We start from the raw sequence: 21,625 nt of genomic DNA on the forward strand, positions 1-21,625 counted from the left end.
GTGGCCTTCCAGGGCCGGACTTGAGGAACTTTGCAACATGACTACATTAGTTTTGGAACATCACTATATAGAATACCTGGAATTTGTAGGCTTACTTTAAAAATAAATTCACACCAACTATTTAGTAAGTGAACTGTTAAATAGGAGAAGAACAGCATTCAAATCATAGTATCTGCAGGACTTATATAGCAGGAAATTTGCCTCATTTGAACAGCTAAGGAAGGCTTTTAATATCAATACATCCAGTTTCTTTAAATACTTATAAGTTAAGGACTTTGTGAGGAAAGAGCTGTGAGATTTTAGTGGGGATCGTTCTCTTTGACTAACATTCTGGTAAGATTGACTAACGCCCTGGTAAACGTTAGCACAAAACATTATATCATTCATGGAACTTTTTTTTTAAAGCATGTTAGTTGAACGTTCATTTAACATTTTAAATGGTACTACTTGTTTCAGAACATTCAAAAGTAACATTTCCATAATGTTTGCAAAGTGATCAAATAAAATGCTTGTTCCCTAAAATGTTCTTAAAACATTAAACGTTCTTAAAACGTTCTTAAATAAACTGGATGTTGTGAAGAGATCATTCATAAATTAATGGGAATGTCAGCTAAATGTTTTTAGAAAATATTTTTGTTAGCTGGGATCATGCACTTGACAAAATTAATAAGTTTAATATATATATATATATATATATATATATATATATATATATATATATATATATATATATATATATATGCACATATGGATGTACTGAAATTTTTGGGAGTTTGGTTTAACAAAAAGCTGTCCATTTATGTACACAAAGGAAAATTGTTGTCAAAATGAAAATAAGAATAAAATAAGAAAGTATTAATATTTTTTCTTTCCCTTGTAAAGTTTTTGTAAAAATTCTCTCTGCGTCGACTGTTCACACTCCAGTTCAGTTGGTGGCAGTGAAACAACAAAAGAAGAAGACTATTTCAGCGAGCTATAATTTCTCGCGTTTTCATTGGTCACTTGGCATACAGACTGAATCTGATTGGCAGCAGCACACACCGCGTTGCGAACGAGCTAAGGACAGCATCATAAACTGAGCATTTTCACCGCTGTAAACGTAAAGCATTATAAACAGTATCGCTGCTTTAGTTCCCAAGCTTTAACAAAGACTTCTAACGGTGAGTTTTGTTCTTCAGGAAGTTTTTCGGCTTCATTATTAAAGTGGTGTTCTGTCATAGAATCATAGGAGATGCTGAGACTGATGTAACGTTAGTGTTGATATATTTCAGGGTGCGTTTTCAGTGTGTTAAAACACCAGGTGAAAATGCTCTCCAAGACGCATTTGAGAGAGATAATAAATTGTTTCGAGACGCCTACAAGACAGGACTCGGCCAAAGAGCTGTATCAAGAAGCGGGCTTACAGGGCCAGTGTTTCAGATTTTCGCATGCCCTGTCAAAATGGTCACTGTCTCCACCACAAAAACGAACAAAACCCTGGATTGTTGTTGACCCATGTACATTGCTGCATCCTAGCCGATAGAAACGTCGCTTTCTTTTGGCCTCATAATTAGAATATGCCATATGTCGAAAGAAATGTTATTACTGTCTTTTCACTCTACTTGTTACCATGTTATTTTATTATAGGGACAGTTCTCCTACAAATGAAAATTGTTATTTTCTCACCCTCACGTCGTTCCTAACATAGATATGACATTCATCTATTTTGAAAAATGTTTGGTAATCACACCATGTTAGAATATCAGGTTAACATTGACTTCCACTTTATGGACATTCTTTTATGTTCCACAAAAGAAAAGAAAAAAAGTCATACAGATTTGGAAAGACATGAGGTTGAGTAAGTCATGACAAAATTTTCATTTTTTGATGAACTATCCCTTGGTAAATGGTATTCACAAGTTCACAACATCCATTAAAAGTAGTAGAAAACTGAAAGCATGTAATATATGAGAAGGGCAAGATTACTAAAATACCACTCTTTAAGTAATTTTATCTCATGATTAAGCTATATCACAGCACAGGAGCTATTTTTGCAAATCTTTATGATAAATTGTTATATCATCAATTTTAGATGCTCATTAAACTTCACAATTCTCTGTATCAACTTTGATAACACAGCAAAACTCATTATAGGTTAATGTAATAAATTATACTAATAAAATGACCAAGAATATATTGAAGACAAGTAAACAGTCAATAGTGAAATAATAAATAATAAAATTCAGACTTGGTTTCCTCCCATTCATGCCTGATTAGTTCAAGTTCCTTGGGTGACTTTTTCTTTTTTTTTTTTTTTTTTTTTTGATGGTCCACTTTAAACATACTAAGTAACTTTGTTACTACATGTCATCTAACTTTCATTAAAGTATCAGCAGTCTGTCTGCTTAATATCTGCTAACACTTTCATTTTCATGGTGCCCCAACAGACATTCTGTAACATTGTAACTACATGTCAACTTATTCTACTAACCTGAAGCCTAACACTTAACCCTAACCTAACGGTCTACTAATACTCTAATGACATGTAGTTATAAAGTTACTTATAGTAGTAGAATGTCTAAAGTGGACAAGAAAATCTTCTGTATCCATATCTTTCTAACTTCCATGTCTTCCTTACAGATGTCTTTCCATGCTGGCCGCGGATGCCCGAGGGGAAGGCCAGCTGCTCCAGGTCCAATGTACCGGCCCACTCCGCCGCGGTATCACTACGACCCTCCTGCTCCTCCCGGTCCTATCTATAACCCTCAGGGCGGCAGTGGATACATGCCGCCTCACCCTGACTTCATGCCTTTCCACTTCCCTCCACCATCACAGGGTTCTAATGTTCTGCCCCAATGCCCCTTACGCCCACCGGTCTTCCCAGAGCCACCCCCTTTTCCTCCACCTGCTCCTCACAGCTCAGATGGCTCGGCTCCCATCCCGGTTCAGAGCTCTTACCCCTACATGATGCCCACGGTCCCCCCCCCACCATTGCCACCTGTGCCCCCCTCAGTGCCACCCTCCATGCCCTACTCACCATCATATCCCATGAGCTACCCTCCACAGCCCCAGCTCCCCCCTCCACCCAGTTTCAACCCAGCTTATGTGCAGCCCGGAGGTTCCTACAAACCTGAGCGCCCCCGCCAGAACACTCTGCAATACAAGACGGACTCATGTTCCCGCTCACCCGAGAGACTCCGTCACCATGACGACCACCGGCACAGGGGCCACAGCTACGGAGGATATGGAAGCCGACATAACCGTGAGTTTGGAGGAGAGAAACGGGACAGAGGGAGCAGTTCAGAGCGCAGGCGGTCAGACAGCCCTCGGTGTAAAGCGGACTACGATAGAGGACGCGTGCCATCAAGACACCGCAGCAGGTAATGCGCTTCACTGCTCACTAGTAATATTTTTCCTTGTGCCTTTAATTTTGCAAGTTGCTCACAACAGTGACATGTAGCGGATCCCTGATATATCTGCTGATAGATGCCTGCATTCAAACACTCCTGTGTGTATTCGTGTAAGTTCTCGGTGAAGATCGTCAGCGGTGTCTATTTATAACATGTTTTTGAAGTGTTCACTGTAGACAAACACAGACATGTCTGTTGAGCGCGTGAACACAATGGCCAATCAGAGGTGTTTAAGGATCCTCAACAGCGCTCAAAATGCTAGGGGAAAACGCTGGTATCATCACATTTTTTAAATTTCAGTGCTGACCAAAGTCAATACTTTTGACAACCCTAATGATACGAAATGTGTTGCTTTGGGACAGTCGTGTGTCACCCACAGTTTTTAAGCTTAAACACCAGTTGTGAGTCATTAAAAGAAAACTTTAACATCAAACACAACAAATTTACCTGTCCTGATAAATATGAATATATTATACCCACATAATACATTAACACAAAAGTGTAACTTGTCACAATACCAAAATTTCAGTAGTCTGCACCAATATGAATCAAATTTCACCAAATTTGAGTACCATATCAAAAACTACTGAAAATACTTTAATGTTTTTTTTTTATTATTATTTATTTACACCATTTATATTTTGTTGGAGATAATGAAAGGTTTTGCAAGCATGCAGAACTCATGCTGAACAAATCTCTGGTGTATATTGAGTAGATTCTGATTTACTTTAATGCCTCTGATTGGCAATTGGGTTCACTTGCTCAACAAGCATGTCTGTGATTGGCTACAATGCAGCAAAAACATGTTGCTTCAAAAACCTTTAAATGTGCCCTAGAATCAAAAATTGAATTTACCTTGGCATAGTTGAATAACAAGGGTTCAGTACATGGAAATGACATACAGTGAGTCTCAAACACCATTGTTTCCTCCTTCTTGTGTAAATCTCATTTGTTTAAAAGACCTCCGAAAAACAGGCAAATCTCAACATAACACTGACTGTTACGTAACAGTCGGGATCATTAATATGTACGCCCCTAATATTTGCATATGCCAGCCCATGTTCAAGGCATTAGACAAGGGCAGCCAGTATTAACGTCTGGATCTGTGCACAGCTGAATCATCAGACTAGGTAAGCAAGCAAGAACAATAGCGAAAAATGGTAGATGATATACTGACATGATCCATGATTACATGATATTTTTAGTGATATTTGTGAATTGTCTTTCTAAATGTTTCGTTAGCATGTTGCTAATGTACTGTTAAATGTGGTTAAAGTTACCATCGTTTATTACTGTATTCACGAAGACAAGAGCCGTCGCTATTTTCATTTTTAAACACTTGCAGTCTGTATAATGCATAAACACAATTTCATTCTTTATAAATCTCTCCAACAGTGTGTAATGTTAGCTTTAGCCACGAAGCACAGCCTCAAACTCATTCAGAATCAAATGTAAACATCCAAATAAATACTATACTCACATGATCCGACGCATGCATGCAGTATGCATGATGAACATCTTGTAAAGATCCATTTGAGGGTTATATTAGCTGTGTGAACTTTGTAAATGCACTGTATTATAGTCGAGAGTTCGGGGGAGCAGGGAGTGTGCGATTTAAAGGGGCTGCAGCCTGAATCGGTGCATAGTTAATGATGCCCCAAAATAGGCAGTTAAAAAATTAATTTAAAAAAACCTATGGGGTATTTTGAGCTGAAACTTCACAGACACATTCAGTGGACACCTTAGACTTATATTACATCTTGTAAAAACATTCTAGGGCACCTTTAATGTTCTTCTTAGTTTGTGCGCACAAATAAACACTGGAGCATTTGAAAGCAGCTGCCTATCAGCAGGTACCCAATACTTGGTACTATTGGTACTAATTTATGATTTATGTAAAGAAAAGAAGAAATATTGCTTGTCATCTCTGGATCCTTTTGACACTATTACAGGTGACCAAGGAATGACATTTTACTGCATTTTTGTGTGATTTTAGTTGTTTAAACCTCTAAACACACACACACACACACTTTTATAGACTTAGTTTAATTGTGCTTTCGCTGGGCTGTCTGTTCCTCCGTTATTTTTACCACAGTAATATTACCTTCATCCACCAGAGAACGATATCGGCATAGAGACGAGCCAAGTTCGCCCCCCTCAGACAGACACAGGAAACACATTCACAGTCGCTCAGGCAGTCGAGAGAGAAAACGCCGCCGTGTGGAGGAAGAGAAAGAGAGGAGAACAGATGGAGCCTCGAGCAGTCGAGAGAGAGCTGTGAACTTAAGCAGGAGTAGAGATGCAGAGGAAATGTCCACTGACCGCCACGAGGAGGAGAAAGGCGAGGAAGAGTTACTCAAACCTGCCTGGATCCGCTGCACGCATGCTGAGAATTACTACTCCAACGACCCAATGGACCAAGTGGTAATTACAGTAGTGAACACAAACAGCAGACAAACTTACTCCATTGGAGTCAGAAGTTGATATGTCAGGGTGGTCAAACAAACAGATCAATGTTTTGAAAGCATTATTGTGTTACAGACTTGAGGAAGTCAAAATAACAATGTTTTACTTATAGAGACTCTGAACATTAAACAAAATTACACTGTAACACCTTTAAATTGTGCAGTATAGATGATCCAGAGTTTGTGATATTGTGAGATATTGTGTTTGTGTCATGACTCATGACCAAATACATCAGATACTTTGACTTCAGGAGCTGTTACTTATCCTCCATGTTTTATTATTCATCTGTAGGGTGACTCTACAGTTGTGGGAACCAGTAAGTTGAGAGATCTGTATGAGCGCTTTGAGGAAGAACTTGGCCGGCGGCAGGAGCGGGCCAAATCCAGCAGGCCTAAATGGGAACCACCCAAGACCAAACTGGACCAGGATCAGGGTATTGTGTCCCAAGATTTTACAATTTGAAATATGTACAGTATACACTATAATATTTACGAACATAATATGGCTCAAATCTATATGAGTCTTTTTTTAAACATAACTCGGTTCCATTTATAGTTTCCATACCAAATTTTTATTTTATAATTCATAATATTATTTATTCCATTTTTATTTCAATCTGTATGTAAAATAAAGCTAAATAAGCAACAAAAAACAACAACAGCTTCTGATTCAGACAGTTTTATTTTGCTTAAATTAAGTTAAAGCATCAAAGCTTCCCACACACTGCAAAAAGGCAGCATGTTTGACTAGAGTGATGAAAGGCTGTGAAGGAAAGCGTGTGTGGAAAGCCCTTATAAAGAGATGGTTTGGGTGTGTTTTATGCAAATGACTAACCTTGTGCACACAATCGCTCATGAATACTCCAAATTCACTAACATTAGAACAAGGTTAAGAACAAATTCATGTGCTTACACACGTTGTGAATTAGGCAGAGATTTTTTCGTGGGAAATTCACCTGTGCGTACCAAATACGAAATAATCTACACAATTATTAGTGAATGAAACCCAACGTCTTCTGTGATGTGTAACACCCATACCCCTCTTAAAATAGAAAATTTAGTTTAGTGTTTTATGACCCTTTGAGCTTAAAGGATGTCATCAATGTTTAAGCAGATGTTTATGACAAAAGATTAAGATAAGCTTTTATACAATCAAAAATTACATGCTGTAAAAGATTGTCAGTTTGTTTTAAAAGTATAAATGTACATAAAAATGTGTATTGTGCAGAAGAGAGCTCCAGCGAATCAGAGTGTGAGTCTGATGGAGGTGGTAGCAGCTGCTCCAGTAGCTCTGACTCTGAGGTGTTTGATGTCATCGCTGAGATCAAGAGGAAGAAAGCTCACCCTGACCGCCTCCATGAGGAGCTGTGGTACAATGACCCCGGACAGGTATGCTTCACCTTTACTGCAGTCTCTTCGATGAGAAATTTTAGTATTATGGTATGTTTTGCTAAAGTAAATTTTAAAAGGGAATCTCATGAACTGAGAAATAAAAATTTCCTTAAAGGTCCCGTTCTTCGCGATCCCATGTTTCAAACTTTAGTTAGTGTGTAATGTTGTTGTTAGAGTATAAATAAAATCTGTAAAATTTTAAAGCTCAAAGTTCAATGCCAAGCGAGATATTTTATTTAACAGAAGTCGCCTACATCGAACGGCCAGTTTGGACTACATCCCTCTACTTCCTTCTTTAATGACGTCACTAAAACAGTTTTTTGACTAACCTCCGCCCACAGGAATACACAAGAGTTGCGTTTGTAGAGTGTGTTTGTCGCCATGTCGTCAAAACGCTGTTATTTTCATCCCGCAGTCCAATCACCGGGTCTGATACCGGCTCAAATTGATAGGGTAAAATTAAAGACATGTTTACAATAACACTGAGCGCGTGCATCTCCACGTTATGGTAAGAGGCGTGACTTTTCCGGGCACGGTGCGCTCAGAGCTGTCGAATCACAACACAGGAACCGCTGGCACAATCAGAACTCGTTACGTATTTCTGAAGGAGGGACTTCAACAAGGAAGTCATCAGCCCGTTTTTATGACAGTGGAAACAGCGGTATACAGATAAGTAAATTATGTGAAAAATACTGTGTTTTTTTACACGCGAAACATGAACACATGTTATATTGCACACTATAAACACAATCAAAGCTTCAAAAAACCACGAAAAACGGGACCTTTAATCTTTTGACGTATAAGAGGTCATTGTACTATAAAAATATCCTGAAAGTTTCAGAACTCAAAACTTCCTCACAAGTCCAAAATGGCTTTTATTGTAGCCAAGCTCCCATAATGACTCGTTTCAGATTTTGTCTCGGTATGATGTCATAGTGTGACGAATGACCACCTCTGCAGAGGATGATCTCAACACCTACTTCTACATCATTGCTTCTTTAGCCTCTCCCACTGGTTCGCTCATTTCATGTAGTAGTAAATAAGAGAGAGACGCAAACACAGGATTATTTTTTGCGTTCCACAAGCATTAAGTTGTGGAAAAACACGTCTACCTGCTTTGTCTTCCTTGTGATTCTAATATTATGAAAGCATGGATGAACTAATGGAAATCCAGATCTCGTCAGTTAGACACTGTTCATTTGTTTGCTTCATTTTTCTGCTTAGCTGAGAACAAGAACAAGCAGAAGCCACTGCCATTTTTTTTGTTGGTTGTGGGAACTAATGTGGGCATAAACCTTCTCCTATTACGTCCTTGTTTTGATTTTAGCAAATCACTTCTAGCGAACTCAGACAACATTATTAATATTCATTAACCCAGCAGCTCATCAGACCTTTGCATGGTTTAAATTGTTAGTAGTAGTATTATCTTATCTGTATTATTGTTAGTGTTTTTTTTACAGAAACTCTGAATGACCAACGTTTCAAGCACCACCAGCCCTAAGTTAAAATGACAATGCATTCACCACAATACACCACATTTTAGTTCTAATTACTTAAAGGGATAGTTTACCCAAAAAGGAAAAGTTGATGTTTATCTGCTTACCCCCAGCGCATCCAAGATGTAGGTGACTTTGTTTCTTCAGTAGAACACAAATGATGATTTTTAACTCCAACTGTTGCGGTCTGTCAGACGTATAATGTGGGTTAATGGGAACTTCTTTTATAAGAGTAAATAAAACATGCACAGACAAATCCAAATTAAACCCTGCGGCTCGTGACGACACATTGATGTCCTAAGACACGAAACGATCGGTTTGTGCAAGAAATCGAACAGTATTTATATAATTTTTTACCTCTAATACACCACTGTGTCCAACTGCGTTCAGCACTCGCTTAATGAGGTCTGATCGCGCTCTAACAACTGCAGTGATGTCTCGTGCTTATACTTCAATGAGTGCTAGACATCACTTCCCTTGTCAGAGCGCGATCAGACCTCACTAAACAACAAATGATGGTCATTCATTCATAATTCATTTACTCCATCATAACACTGTAAGTTATCCTGTTAACCATAACTGTAGTAACTGCAGGTACTGAAACTTTATTTGCCACAATCAACACTTATAAAGCATATGTAATATGCTTAAATGTTTCACAGTTGGCAAATGTTTCAACTATGTAACAAGATAAACACCTTTCTATATTGTCTTTGTTTAAACACTAATATAATATAATAACTACCTCACAAATACTTAAGGAATAAATATAAATAAAAATGATTAGTTACCACACTGTCGCGGACTGGAGTATCCTTTGTATTTGGGATGTAGGTTTTACTTCCGATTCAGGATCAGACTCTGGTTGCCTTTTTTGACATCGGAAGATTTCAAAACAATTGCACGTGTAATGGCGGGAATGTTGAAAATAATTTTAATATGCAAAACTGTTACCCAATCATAGTCTTTAATGCAGCATGCCTATCAAAACAGTGTGTTTCAAAGAGAGGGTCAAAAACAGGGTAGAAAATGGCATATTACTTCTAAATTAGGATGTTTTTCAATGTAAAAATCTTTAAACTAGTTATGCATTAAAGTTAAAATAACTGAAACCAGACAATTCTGGACACAATAGGCCAAAAACAATTCCGGAAATATTTAAAATTTGGAATACCTAAACAAATTCTATTAATATTATATTTTCATTAATATTACACTTTTAACTGACTTGCTCTGCAAGGTTCTCATCAAGCAATAGTACACATCTATGCCACAGCCAGTGATGTTTGCTCAATAACGGTTTTAATATCTGGAGAATTAACCTCCAATTCTAAATTCATGACATTTGCTGAAGTATTGTTTAATGTAAGTGTATTTTTATTGTTTAAAATGAAGTTACATTTATTCTTATTTTCTTGATCATATGCTTAAATCTCAGATGAATGATGGACCATTATGCAAGTGCAGTGCCAAAGCCAGACGAACTGGAATTCGACACAGTATTTACCCTGGTGAACAGGTATACATGCCTTCATTCAGTCACCTCATATGTTTTAAAGCTGTGTTTAGATTTCAGTTAGACACTGTCATATGCAAACATATGAAATTTGAAAGTTTCTGAAGTTTAGAATTAATAAGACAACTGGAGGAAAAAGACTTTTGTGCAATATGAAAAGCCCAAAAAATAGGGGTACAGAAGAGAGCTTTAGAATTTTATGCTGAGAAGTTAGAAAAAGACGTAATATTATGAAATGATACAGTTGTGAACCCTTAATAATGATTTCATTTTTTTTTATATGAATGGGCTAAATGATTGCAGCACTCTGATGGACCTAGGCTTGTGAGCATTTGGTAGTAAATATTCTCACGTGTGGTATTTTGTGTGAACTCTGCATTGGCAAGTGTTATCTAAGCCAAGTGCTGCATTAGGGGCGATTCACACAGGACACAAAATGTGAAGTAATGGAAGTAAATCTGGGAATCTCAGTATGCTTTTTCCAAAGATGAGCCCCATTTATCTGGACAACACACAATGCAGATCTTAAGTGAGTGTTGTATATTAGTACCTTGTTGTATTTCTCACAGCAGGTAAAAGGAAGGTGCTTTCCCTCACTTTTGCATACAATCAAAAAACGTTGAGAATATTCAACCCTGGCGCCAGTAAACCATCTTTTTATTTCGCCATAAATGAATAACAGAAATAATAGTAACACTACAAGTTTTATATGAAGTGGACTATTGAAATATGGTTGCAAAGTTACTTATAGTTAGTAGAATGTCAAAAAAGTGGAATATCAAAATAAAGTGTAAACCAATATAATTGATTGATTTTTGTGTTTTGCAAAAATCTGTAATTTCTTTCTCCTGCTTACTGTGCACTCATCAGTATCTGGCTCTAACAGGCAGGACAAGGGCAGCATTTGTTGCCATGGTGTCAGTAGACATTTAATTATGACCACTTGAGAGCATTCTTTGAAATCAATGCTGAGGTGTATCAAATATTGCTTTAAAGGGATAGTTTACCCAAAAATGAAAATTTGATGGTTATCTGCTTACCCCCAGGGCATCCAAGATGGAGGTGACTTTGTTTCTTCAGTAGAACACAAATTATGATTTTTAACTCCAACCGTTGCAGTCTGTCAGCCGTATAATGCATGTCAGTGGGAACTTCGTCTATAAGAGTAAAAAAAACATGCACAGACAAATCCACAATTAAACCCTGCGGCTCGTGACGACACATTGATGTCCTAAGACACGAAACGATCGGTTTGTGCGAGAAACCGAAAATTATTTATATAATTTTTTACCTCTAAAACACCACTATGTCCAACTGCCCTGCACATCCGGTTAGTGAGGTCAAAAAACACATTCTGATCATCAGACATAGTGGTGTTTTAGAGGTAAAAAATTATATAAATACTGTTCAGTTTCTCACACAAACCGATCGTTTTGTGTCTTAGGACATCAATGTGTCATCACGATCCGCAGGGTTTAATTTGGATTTGTCTGTGCATGTTTTTTTCTGTTGCGAAGTTCCCACTGACATGCATTATAAGGCTGACAGACCTCAACGGTTGGAGTTAAAAATCATAATTTGTGTTCTGCTGAAGAAACGAAGTCACCTACATCTTGGATGCCCTGGGGGTAAGCAGATAAACATCAAATTTTTATTTTTGGGTGAACCATCCCTTTAAGTTCAACACCGTTTAAGAAGGAGAGACTCGCAGGGAACTGCAGGTATGGATGAAAGCCAGACAATGGACTAAAGAGGAAATTGGAGGTCACAGTCATGAAACTGTTCCTGAAAGTTCTCCGTCCTGACAGCTAGGCTTGCTGTGGTAGTCAGTGACAGTGATACAGGCCATATACTGATTAAATTACTTGGGCACTGCACCCATTATCGTTTTGCTTTTTAATAAAATCTATTTCGTTCAGTTGGATGAATGTATGCTACAATTATAAACTGAGCTACAGAGTCACAGCACAGTGCAGCAGCAGCAGGAGTCAGATTTCACTTATGTGGTCAATTTTTTTTTTTTTTCATTAATGTCTGATGCAAGACATTGTTGACTTTGATTTTCACTGGTGTATAAATCAAATAAAATCATTCAGGAACAGTTCTCATTTTGTTTATGTGTCGCCACAGGTATATGAAGAATATGACATGCAATATTTTAATGTAAATTCTAGACATATTGGTGATTACAGTTATCATAATTGCTCAGTTCTTGGTATTATAGTCATCAGTCTGGGATATCAAGCTAATTAGTTTGGTGATTCTCTCTCTCTCTTACAGCTGGTGAAAGAGTGTCGGCCGATGAGTAACAATGCCGGCAAGCTGTTCCACTACAGAATAACCGTGTCCCCACCTACCAACTTCCTGGTAGATTTCAACAAATTCATCTAATTTTTTTTTTCTTTTTCTGTTTTCATAATTTCTATCATTCACTGTAACTGTTGCTCTCTCTCTCTTTCAGACAGATCGACCCACGGTTATTGAGTATGATGATCATGAGTACCTGTTTGAGGGCTTTTCCTGCTTTTCACACACACCACTTACTAATGTAAGCATACGACTTCTGCACGGTTGTGTTCCAACCACATAACTAGATTACCACATTATCTACTTATGCGGTTTATGTAGTTAAAAAAAGGATCCAACCTTGTCTGTGTTAACCTGAACATGATATAATAAGGATAGCAGATGAACCATGGTGTAACTGTCAGTAAAGCAAACTTCACTAATAGAAATTACATCAGCAACACATAGGTTTTTCTGCTTATAACAGTAGTCCAACAGCTAAAATAGCTTTTAATGTTCTAGTTCATCATTCACTCATCTGTTTGCTATTTCCAACTCGTATGACTTGTTTTCTTCTGAGGAGCACAAAAGGTGATGTTTATGCAGAATGTTTGCAGTGCTTTTTGATTCTTGCATGCCTTGTGCCCAAAGGGACTTGCCAAGTTTGCATATATAGAAGTGTGCAAGTGATTTGAGAACCTTGGCATAAGGGAAGATTTTCAGAAAAATCACTTGCCTCTTTGTGAGGAGTAGATTGTAATTTATCATTTGTCTGCAAAAGACTGTAGTGCACATGTCATATGTACCATGTTTATTGAGGTAAAATAAGTAGTATTTTAGTGGTCAGGTGCTATCATATATTTACTTTTCATTTCTTTAGGGGTAAAACCTTTTAATGTGAAAATTACTGATTGGACATTTTAAATAATAAAGTAAGCAACTCAATTTCAAGATATGATGGCATTCAGCATCATTGACATCAAACCTGGTATGACACATTTTTGTGTGGTATATCTGAATAGCTTATCCGTGAATTAAATTTCAGATTACAGTAAATTGCTATGGCTATATGGATGTCCTGTAAATTTCAGCCTCTTGATGACATGTCTTGTGGCTTCAGAAAACAAGTGCACTTCATTTGGTATTTTGAGCAGAAAGTTGGAGTATATCTAATTGCAGAAAATTAATGAATAAATGTCATAAACTTTTATGAATGTCTCACCTAATAGATTTCCCTTGTTGAGTGGATTATTGTGGATTTTGATTGAGGAAAAACACTGTTCAGTTGTAAACGACAACATTCCACAGATACTGTTCATTGATCATCACGTGTATTGTGTTTTCCTCCTCGTTTTAGATCCCTTTGTGTCGGGTTATTCGCTTCAACATCGATTACACCATCCACTTTATAGAAGAGATGTCACCTGAGGTCTGTGGCACCCCAAATTTTACACTCTCCACATCTTCAGATGTGTTTATAATTGTTGTTATAATTTGTACTATTAATATATATGATTAACATTGTCATACTGAGAGAAACATATTTTGACACTTTTAACTGTTAACAATTGTTAATGAAAATTAATTTTATTGCAATTTAATTTTTCCTTTGTAATTTAATATTATTTTGAATGCTACTTTAGACATCTTGGTTGTTTCTAGCACAGGTGAAGTGACCCAAATGCTATTGTAATCTCTTATTTGACCAGAACTACTGCATTAAAGGCCTGGAGCTGTTTTCCTCGTACCTCTTTAAAGACATCTTGGAGTTGTATGATTGGAACCTCACCGGTAATGTGCACATGCACACACAACTATACACAAATACACTATATGCCAGGGGTGCAAAACTCAGTTCCTGGAGGGCCACAGCCCTGCAGAGTTTAGAATCAGCCCTAATTAAACACACCTGATCCAGCTAATCAAGTCCTTTTAAGCCCAAATTATAGTTCACTTTTGGGTCACACATATTACGTATACAGTGCGCGTAATGTGAATTTCGTCATCAGAATCGTATGCGCACACTGTACGTGCACCACTGGATTTTTATAACCACGCGTACTTGTACTCGCATGTCGCACATGCGCATTTAATTTTTTTGTACTATTTCGTTTATCCACAAGGTGGCAACCATGCCCTGGGGGTATAGATTCACAAGGTCGTTGAAGAAAAACTGCATAAACAGAACAGACTGGAATGTATGCAACCTACAGTAACAATGGAGGCCTACATAGATGAGAGATTGTGCAAAGATTTGTACAACTCTAGCATGAAAGATAATAAAGATGTTTTCATGGGTTGTAACTCATGGTGAGAGATTGCTCAAAACTGTGCATGCGTCGAACTCCTGTGTATGCATACTAGTCAAATGAAGTATACTTCCAAGACTGTGCGTTTGACTCTGAGCATACACTAGCATGAGTGTAAAAAAAAAAATAATTGAAGTATACCAAGGGCTTTATTTGAAAACTACAGGTATGTGTGTTGGAGCAGGGATGGAACTAAACTCTATAGGGCTGTGGCCCTCCAGGGAACTGAGTTTTGCACCACAATAATATAATATATAGTAATATAGTAATATATGCTGTCATACAGGTCCTGAAGAAAATGGCCCCTCAGGTTGTCAGAGGTTTCATTTCATGCCACGGTTTGTTCGGTTCCTCCCGGGTGAGTTTTTTAAATGGCCCTCTCTCCATTTGACTGATGTTGCTTTGTGTTTGTGTCAGTCATATATCTTGTGATAGCGGGCAAATACACTACAGCTGAAAGAGAATGTTTCCTCATATACAGATGCCAAATAACTGGTAGATGGCTGATCTAAAAAACTTAAAGAACAATGTAATTTTGCTAACCAGTTAAAAGACATTAATTAGATTGACTGATATTTTTTTTTTTTTTTTTTTTTTTTAAAACAAAGTTGACCCAAAGTGCTGTACAATACAAATAAAATCTGAGAAAATGGAAAACCAATACAAAAGAACACAATACGAACATTATACCTGTTTCTAACCAAACTTGGTAAGTTATTCCATAGACTAGGACCAATAACGGGCTCGATCACCTCTCCAAGATTACAGGATCTCAAGGACCTATTTGGTTCATGGATGGTGATATTATTACAGTAGTTTAGATGAGTTAGATTAATTAGGTGAATGATCTGTTCAAAGTGTTTTGCAGAGAGAAAAGGCTTGATTTTCGCTAGGATTTTTGACCACAGCACTAATTTGCTTCCCAAAACTCAGGCTACAGTCAAAGTTTTTGTATTACTATTATATACACCATTGTATTATCTCCTTTCGATTTCTACTGAGGAAAGTAAATCAAGATCAAATGATATCAGGGTGAGAAGAACTGTGAAGTGAAATCCATTGTTTTATTCAAACTGAAATTTGGTTGACAATGCAGCTTAATATGTTCATGTCCACACAAGGTATTTTTAAATAATTTTTATAAAATTACAATCCATTTTACAGTGGGTTTTTTCTTTCTGCTTGTGTGTCAGATGGAGGAAAGGAGGTGCTGTCAATGCACCAGGTGCTGCTGTATCTGCTGCGCAGCAGCACGCCTCTGGTTCCCGAAGAGGAGATTGCCAATATGCTACAGTGGGAGGAGCTGGAGTGGCAGAAATATGCTGAAGAGTGCAAGGGCATGATTGTCACCAACCCTGGCATGGTAAAACACATTTACACAAAAATGTCATGATTACAGATCAGGAGAGACAAAAGAATGCATTAATGTCCACCCACTTTTTCAGTTTAGTTGGTCTGAGAAGTTTTTTTTTTTTTTCATTCATTTTTTGCTGTAGGGATCTTAAAGTCTTTGGGTGCATCTCAATCAGCTCCCTAGTTCAGTAGTCAGGGCACTGCTTAGGGAGGCAGCCATTTTAAGGTCTGTCTCAATTGCAAAATCTTACTAGTGCACTGAAATGTTCGCTGCCTGAAAAGTCCCACAATGCTCCGTGAAAATCATGGGGCATCAATGCTCACTATGTTCCCTTAACGGAAGTTCTGCACATAACGACATGTGAAAGTTTTTTGTTGTTGTTGTTGTTGTTGTTTTTTAATGCAAACCATTATTTATTTATATTTCAGAATAAACATACATCGCTAGACAGGTAATGAACATACAGTTGTGGCCAGAATTATTAGACCCCTTCATAAATATGATCAAAGATGACTCTAAAAATAAATCTGCATTGTTTATCCTTTTGATCTTTAATTCATAAAATTAGCAAAAATCTAACCTTTCATTGAAGGAAAAGAATTGAAAGTGGGGGGGAAAATAACATTAAGAAATAAATGTTTTTCTCCAAAACACATTGCCCACAATTATTAGCACCCCTAGAATTTTTTATGAGTAAAATATCTCTGAAGTATATTCCTATTCATATTTAAAAAATTTTAGCTCACCGTGGTGATCATGAACATGAAATTGGCCAGCCATGACTTCCTGTTCCACAGGAGTATAAACATGAGGAAACACAGAGGCCAAATTCCCTTAATCATTCATCACAATGAGAAAAAACAAAGAATATAGTTCTGATGTGTAGCAAATGATTGTCGAGCTTCACAAAATAGAAAGTGGCTGTAAGAAAATAGCTGAAGCATTGAAAATCCCCATTTCCACTATCAGGGCAATAATTGAGAAGTTCCAATCAACTAAAGATGTTACAAATCTGACTGAAAGAGGACATGTGTCTAAATCATCCTAATGATTGAGGAGGTGAGGAGGAATGTTTAAGTGGCCAAAGACTCTCCAAGGATCACAGCTGGAGAATTGCAGAGATTAGTTGAGTCTTGAATCTCAGAAAGCCTAAAAAAAATTTATCAAAAGCACCTACATCCCCACAAGTTGTTCGGGAGGGTTTCAAGAAAAATCCTCTGCTCTCATCCAGAAACAATCTCCAGCATATTCAGTTGTCAGACAAGACTGGAACTTCAAACGGGACAAGCTTCTATGGTCAGATGAAACTAAAACAAGAGCTTTCTGGCAGCAAACCCACCAGATGGGTTTGGTGCACACATGGATAAAAAGTGCCCCATGCCCACAGTTAAATATACTGCTGGATCTTTAATGTTGTGGGCCTATTTTTGTGCTGGAGGTCCTGGACAACTTGTTCAGATATATCGTATCATGGATTCTATCAAATACCAACAGATAAAAAATCAAAACCTGACCACTTCTGCTAGAAATCTTATAATGGGCTGTGGTTGGATCATCCGTCGGGACAATGATCCAAAACAAACATCAAAACCAGCACAAAAATGGGTCACTGAGCACAAAATGAAGCTTCTGCCATGGTCTTCCCAGTTCCCTGACCTGAACCCTAAAGAAATGAGTGGAGTGAACTGAAGAGAAGAAGCACCAACATGGAGCTGGGAATCTGAAGGATCTGGAGAGATTCTGTATGGAGGAATTGTATCTGATCTCTTCTCAGGTGTTCTCCAAACTCATCAGGCATTATAGAAGAAGACTCAGAGCTGTTATCTTGGCAAAAGGAGGTTGCAAAAAGAATTGAATAAAAGGGTGCTAATAATTGTGGGCAACGTGTTTTGGAGAAAAACATTTATTTCATAATGTTATTTCCCCCCCACTTTCAATTCTTTTCCTTCAATGAAAGGTTTGATTTTTGCTAATTTTATAAATTAAAGATCAAAAGGATAAACAATGCAGATTTATTTTTAGAGTCATCTTTGATCATATTTATGAAGGGGTCTAATAATTCTGGCCACAACTGTAATCTAGCTAACATTTATCATTTATTTATGGATGAAATATTGCATGTATATGTAACAAGTAAAGTATTTATCATATTGTACTTAAAATAACATTAAAAAAATCAGAAAGATATCAGTTCTGCTATTGTTTATAAAGACCAGTACTGATGTTGTACTATGAGGACGTTGTCATGTCGCCGGAAATAGTCATCAGTGTCCCAATGTGTAGTGAGCCAGGGTCCTTACTGTCTTGACCTGAATTTGTGCACACAATATACTGATTCACGACTTGGGAAGGTAGGGAGCTGATTGAGACACACCCTAAGTCAACCAGCTACGTGTTGAATCAAAACATTACAAACTTTTGAAGTAAAAAATACAAAAATAACTATTTCAGTAAGGGAATGAACTACAACCACTTACCCCACACATTGTGAATGATAATCAAATTAAAACTGATTGTGAAATTTAGAACTATTTGTTGATATATATATATATATATATATATATATATATATATATATATATATATATATATATATATATATATATATACAGTACAGTCCAGTCCAAAAGTTTGGAACCACTAAGATTTTTAATGTTTTTAAAAGAAGTTTCGTCTGCTCACCAAGGCTACATTTATTTAATTAAAAATACAGTAAAAAACAGTAATATTGTGAAATATTATTACAATTTAAAATAACTGTTTTCTATTTGAATATATTTCACAAAGTAATTTATTCCTGTGATGGCAAAGCTGAATTTTCAGCATCATTACTCCAGTCTTCAGTGTCACATGATCCTTCAGAAATCATTCTAATATGCTGATCTGCTACTCAAGAAACATTTAATGTGTACAATTGTACAAAATATTTGTGTACAATATTTTTTTTCAGGATTATTTGATGAATAGAAAGTTCAAAAGAACAGTGTTTATCTGAAATCTAATCTTTTGTAACATTATAAATGTCTTTACTGCCACTTTTGATTGATTTAATGCATCGTTGCTGAATAAAAGTATTCATTTCTTTAATTTCTTTTCAAAAAAAATAAAAATTCTTACTGACCCCAAACTTTCGAACGGTAGTGTATAATGCTACAGAAGCTTTGTATTTCAGATAAATGCTGTTCTTTTGAACTTTCTATTCATCAAGGAATCCTGAAAAAAAAAAGTACACAACTGTTTTCAACATTGAAAATAATCATAAATGTTTATTGAGCAGCAAATCAGCATATTAGAATGATTTCTGAAGGATCATGTGACACTGAAGACTGGAGTAACGATGCTGAAAATTCAGCTTTGCATCACAGGAATAAATTACTTTGTCAAATATATTTAAATAGTACACAGTTATTTTAAATTGTAGTAATATTTCACAATATTACTGTTTTTTACTGTATTTTTAATTAAATAAATGTAGCCTTGGTGAGCAGACGAAACTTCTTTTAAAAACATTAAAAATCTTAGTGGTTCCAAACTTTTGGACTGGACTGTGTATGTGTGTGTATATATATATATATATATATATATATATATATATATATATATATATATATATATATATATATATATATATATTATTATATTATACAGTCAAACTAAAATGTATTCAGACACCATGAACATTTCATTCATTAATACAGTTTATTCACGATAGTAAAGAAAAAAAAAATGGTAATAAAATGTCAAGATCTCAGAGTTAAACTGTGTCAGAAAAAAATTCATCTTAATTATGTCAGATAACACTTAAGCAAAACATGGTCAGGTCAAAATGTCTGGCCCCAAATTTTTATCAGTTTTACTGCTAGTCCACTGTATGAAGAATTTTTGGGTATAATATGTCACAGTTAAAGGTGCTTTAAGTGATCCTGGGTGGAGTAATTTACTGTTGACGTTCGAAGTGTTGTCAAACAAAACAGAGGCTAGCTAGACCCTCCCTCCTCCTCCCCTCCGTGCTTCCTGAAACAGTCATGAATGCACATTTAAAATCATTCTTGTCGGTTATTGGCTGTAGCATGTTTATTATGTTTTGTGGTCCAGGCTGCACCAGTTTGTTTTTATTGCCGCTTTCGGAGCTTGTGGCGACTACAGAGACCGCGTTTCTTTACAGTGTGTTCAGGGGACAGGCAGCTATTGGATAGTGAGGAGATGTTTGCTGTATGTGACAAAAAATGTTTTGGCCTAAAAACGCGTGACATCACTTAGAGCATCTTTAACTTTATTTTGCTACCCTCACTTACATAAATGAACTATAGTGTCCTGCACCCACTAGTAAAAAATATATCAAAAACGTAGAATAACTTTTGGTTTGACTAATATATAATAGAATAGAATATGAGAGAGAGTGTAGGGAGACTCGATTACGTCATTCACGGTGCTTCAAGGAAAAAGGTGTTTACTAAAGTGCTCTTATGGCGCAGTTTGCAACATGTCATCGACTGCAACTTTAAATGTGTTTTTATGTGCATGCCTGTACTCACACAGAAACCCAGCTCTGTGAGGATTGACCAGTTAGACCGCGAGCAGTTCAACTCCAGTGTCATCACTTTCCCCATCATTGTGCATTTTGGTATCCGACCCGCTCAGCTTAGCTATGCCGGAGACCCACAGTAAGTGTGACAGAGCTCTCGCCACTTCTCTTCTTGCTTCTTAGCTTAACTTCTAGAGTTGTCAAAAGTACCGACTTCGGTACCTAGTCAGTACTGAAATTTTAAAAATGTGACGCTTTGAGTGCTGTTGAGCAGATTCATAAACACCTCTGATTGGCCATTGTGTTCACGGCTCATCGGATATGTCTGTGGCTTCAATGATCAACGCTGTAAAAACGTTTGTAAATAGTCGTCAATGAAGCTCTTCACCAAGCGCTTACACAGATACACACGGGAGTGTTTGAAAGCGGGCATCTATCGTGGACCAGTCATTGTAGCCAATCAGAGGTGTTTACAAATCCACTCAAAGTGTCACATTTTTAAAATTTCAGTACCGATAGGTATCGAAGGCGGTACTTTTGACAACTCTATTAACTTCTGATGGTAAGGATTTTCTGAAGTGTTTCTTATAATTAGGAATGTGTGCCACAACAGCTAATTTCATTAAAGTTTAAACAAAAATTTTCCATCTGACTAGTCTAACAAACCTCTAGAAGACAGTTAAAAACTGTGTATCCATTTGAGATAGCCTATATGAATCAAACGGTCAATTCCCATACCAAATGCCACTGAAAAATAGGTAATTAATAGTTATATATATATGCTTCCCCTTTGAACCCGTATATACTTTCTTACCTGTATTGTCCCTCATAACTGGTAGTATACCAAGCCTGTAAGTAAGCTCATCTTCTGAGTGTATATTTCTCTTTAGCCC

The 21,625-nt window shown here is 36.9% G+C and overlaps 1 protein-coding gene across 1 annotated transcript in view; it reads left to right on the forward strand.

Annotated features, from left to right (window-relative positions):
- Window positions 1-315: 315 nt before the first annotated feature.
- The window catches only part of drosha (drosha ribonuclease III), a 49,749-nt gene continuing 28,439 nt past the window's right edge, over window positions 316-21,625 (forward strand). Inside the window, 13 exon segments of the mRNA XM_048170307.1 lie at window positions 316-333; window positions 2,620-3,359; window positions 5,507-5,813; window positions 6,147-6,288; window positions 7,083-7,243; window positions 10,181-10,261; window positions 12,539-12,625; window positions 12,720-12,806; window positions 13,902-13,973; window positions 14,254-14,335; window positions 15,140-15,211; window positions 16,047-16,216; window positions 20,747-20,871. Of these exon segments, the coding sequence (XP_048026264.1) occupies window positions 2,620-3,359; window positions 5,507-5,813; window positions 6,147-6,288; window positions 7,083-7,243; window positions 10,181-10,261; window positions 12,539-12,625; window positions 12,720-12,806; window positions 13,902-13,973; window positions 14,254-14,335; window positions 15,140-15,211; window positions 16,047-16,216; window positions 20,747-20,871 (2,126 nt within the window). The 5' untranslated portion in view covers window positions 316-333.

The sequence above is a fragment of the Megalobrama amblycephala genome, linkage group LG20 (genome assembly GCF_018812025.1).
Source record: "Megalobrama amblycephala isolate DHTTF-2021 linkage group LG20, ASM1881202v1, whole genome shotgun sequence".
NCBI classification, from domain to species: Eukaryota; Metazoa; Chordata; class Actinopteri; order Cypriniformes; family Xenocyprididae; genus Megalobrama; species Megalobrama amblycephala.